Below are 3,273 nucleotides of genomic sequence, written 5' to 3'. Positions count from 1 at the left end.
CAGAGTAAGCTATACGTGTTATATGAACACAGCGCGGGGTTCGCGCTGTTTCGTGTGGCGGAGTTTGAAGAATTAGCAGCATTTCTGCCGCAAGTTGAAGAATCTGTGACTGATTTACAAAGATTCAATTCAGTTGTTACATTAATCGCATTCCAACCATTTAAATCTGCTGTGGTTGCATTGGAAAACATTAATGCAATATCTGAAGGTTAGTCCCACGTTGTTAAATAGTATATTTCTTAAAAAAAATGCTTTTCCACGTCTTGTTTAAATTATGTCGATAAATTCAGACTATTCAAGCTTCACTTTTGATAATTTGCGTCAAAGAGTCCAAAAGTTTAATCAAACTTTAACAAAAAATCCTCGATTTAAATATGCATTTTAAAGTCTATATATTTACGTTTCAAAATACAATTTTGACACAGGTATAGTCCCAGAGGATCTAAACTTGTTTTTGGAGGGAGCGCTACCAAAGCGTAAGAAGAGAGGAAAATGTACCTTAGGTGTGGCAGACCCCAAACTGGGGGCTGCCATCAGCGAGGCATTGGAGATACCATGCTCACACACTGGTGCTGTGCCCGAACTCATCAGAGGTAATTTTTTATAAGTTACTTTGAACCAGAATAAATTTAATATTTATTATAGACACCTTTGTTGAGTTTTGTATGATTTTACTTTAAACTTATAAGTGATAAATCAGTAATTAAGGAATTATAACTTGACCAGGAATATAGAACACGCCATATCTTGAGGTTATCTATTTTAAAAATATGTCACTTAGCTTTTTTCAAATTCTAGTATAGAAATTGTTTTTTTTTCTTAGCTTATATCATACTAGATGTCGCTTGCGGATCTGTCCATGCGGAAATAAAAATAATACATAAAAGTCTATGTGTTCTTGCAGACTACGCTCTGCATCTATGCTAAATTTCTTCTAAATGCATTTAGCTGTTCTGGAGATACCTTCAAACAAACATCCATCTAAACTTTTGTGTTTATAATTTTAGTAAGATTGCTTTATTTGTGATGTTTCTAGGTATCCGCCATCACTTCCATGCTCTGATCAAAGGTCTGACATTGAAGGCGTGCAGTGTGGCACAGCTCGGTCTGGGTCATTCGTACTCTCGCGCTCGTGTCAAGTTCAACGTGCACCGTGTTGATAACATGATTATTCAATCTATTGCATTATTGGATCAACTCGATAAGGATGTTAATACATTCTCTATGAGAATCAGGTGAGTTTTGATATAAACTATACTATTTGAATCTTTTTTTTTATGTTAACACATTCAATAATTCCTAAGGTCATTGTTAACCTACTCTTATTCCTATGGAGGGTCGGCACTGTATGTACTCCTCCACACATCTTTACTATGATTCTTAAAGTGTAATTGAATCGAAAATTGTATACAATTTTAGTAACAAAAGCATAGTTGTTCAGTACAGAACAAGAAATAAAAGAATGTTGCCAATAGGTTAGATGCGTTTTTAATTTGAAAAAGGTACATTGGTGGTATGACAACTGAGCGCGTGAGTGCGAGAATGGAAAGAATGAGTGCTTGAACGTCGTTCCCGCGCCGTTTGGCGCAGATATCAGTAATTAAGTTTGATGTTATATAGCTTAAAAATACTAAACTTGGCATACAGTTAAACCTACATAAACCTTACATAAAGCTGGAAAGTTGTGTAAGAGAAAACTCTATAAGTGAGAAAAATGTCATGGTCCTTTGGACTCTCACTTATCCAGTTTCAATTGTTTGTTACAACATAATAAATATGTTCAAAAAAAAAGCATTGGTCTATATGTAAAAAAAAATCATTGAACAGAAAGTGGGTTCAATATTAATTATAAGATTAGAGTCAAATAAACAAAAGAATTCTCGAAGGATGGCAACGCATCTATGATTCCTCTGGTATTATATAATAGATGTCCATGGGGGTCATTGAACAGGTTCCCATTGGTCAGTTAGCCTTTTATTTTATTAAAAACAAACAGTTTAAAAGCTATATATTTTCCTTAAACACTAAATTGTTATTTTTTTCTTAAGTAAAGTTAATTATTTTATTTTTCAGAGAATGGTACTCATACCATTTCCCGGAGCTTGTCAGTATTGTACCTGAGAATAATTTGTACACGAAATGTGCGGAATACATCAAAGACAGGAAGTCACTCTCAGAAGAGTCGGTGGAGCCGTTAACAGAGATCTTGGGAGACTCGGAGAAGGCTCAAGCAATTATTGATGCATCCAAAATGTCAATGGGAATGGATATATCTCCTGTTGACTTGATTAATATACAAATGTTTGCCGGTAGAGTTGTTGCTTTAAGTAACTACAGGTAAATATTTATATAAGAAATATTACATAAAGCCCATATATATAATATAAAGAAATATATGTACATAAGCAAATTTCACATAAAATGTACATTATTTACATGAAGTTGCCCTCGACTTTGTCTGAGCAGAATTAAAATCAAGTAATAAATATGGCCTATTTTACCCAGCTACGTAATATTAGGGAGTGGACGGGGATTAGGTCAGCGGAGGGACTGTTTCGCCTTGCACTTGACAGAACCAAATATTCCAAGTTAGCGGCAAAGCTTCAAGACTGAAGAGGCACTAGAATGTTACCCACAGATATTGTAGTTTCAAACTGTAAATTTTTCAAATCCGTTCAGTAGTTTTGGAGCTTATTCAAAGCAAAAATATGTCAATTTCTCTTGTCATGATGTTAGTTACCATACTCTTTATAAAATTTGATATGCATATTCAGTAGTTCTAAGATTCGGTTACTATCTATCACAGACAGAGTTGCGGGCGAGAGCTAGTATTAGTATAGATTTCTTATCTTATTGTATTACTAAACATGTAACAATTTGTATAGGAAACAAATAGCAGAATACCTGCACACTAAAATGAACTCGGTGGCTCCAAACCTGACCACATTGATCGGAGACCAGGTGGGCGCGAGGCTGATATCCAAAGCGGGATCACTCACCAGTCTCGCCAAGTACCCAGCCTCCACACTACAGATACTTGGTAAGGGAACAAATACATAAAAGATTAAAAAATCTTTTATTTTTCTCTTTCAAAAAAACTGCAGCAGTATTATCTTATTCAAATACGTAATTTCCTTAATGTAGTATACGGATTTCCGAACGAGGTCGGGGGTTGGAATCCCACCATTCGACTATTGTCGTAAACCATATCCTACCACAAGGATAGAGCTTAGTTGGAATGATAAAAAAAATATTAGTAAATTTACAAAGAAA

At 34.9% G+C, this 3,273-nt stretch overlaps 1 protein-coding gene across 1 annotated transcript; it reads left to right on the top strand.

The window, feature by feature from the left end:
* Nucleotides 1–6: 6 nt before the first annotated feature.
* Nucleotides 7–3,060, top strand: LOC106123037 (nucleolar protein 56; the record flags this gene model as incomplete). The annotated part of the gene is made up of 5 exons (XM_013319175.1): nt 7–208; nt 426–593; nt 1,037–1,235; nt 2,074–2,337; nt 2,886–3,060. Coding segments are annotated over 5 exons (1,008 nt in total), but the record flags the coding sequence as incomplete, so codon positions are not given.
* Between the last annotated feature and the right edge of the window lie 213 nt (nt 3,061–3,273).

This window comes from Papilio xuthus, unplaced genomic scaffold (assembly GCF_000836235.2).
Source record: "Papilio xuthus unplaced genomic scaffold, Pxut_1.1 DF826372.1, whole genome shotgun sequence".
Lineage (NCBI taxonomy): Eukaryota > Metazoa > Arthropoda > Insecta > Lepidoptera > Papilionidae > Papilio > Papilio xuthus.
This window is presented reverse-complemented; position numbering and strand designations above follow the sequence as displayed.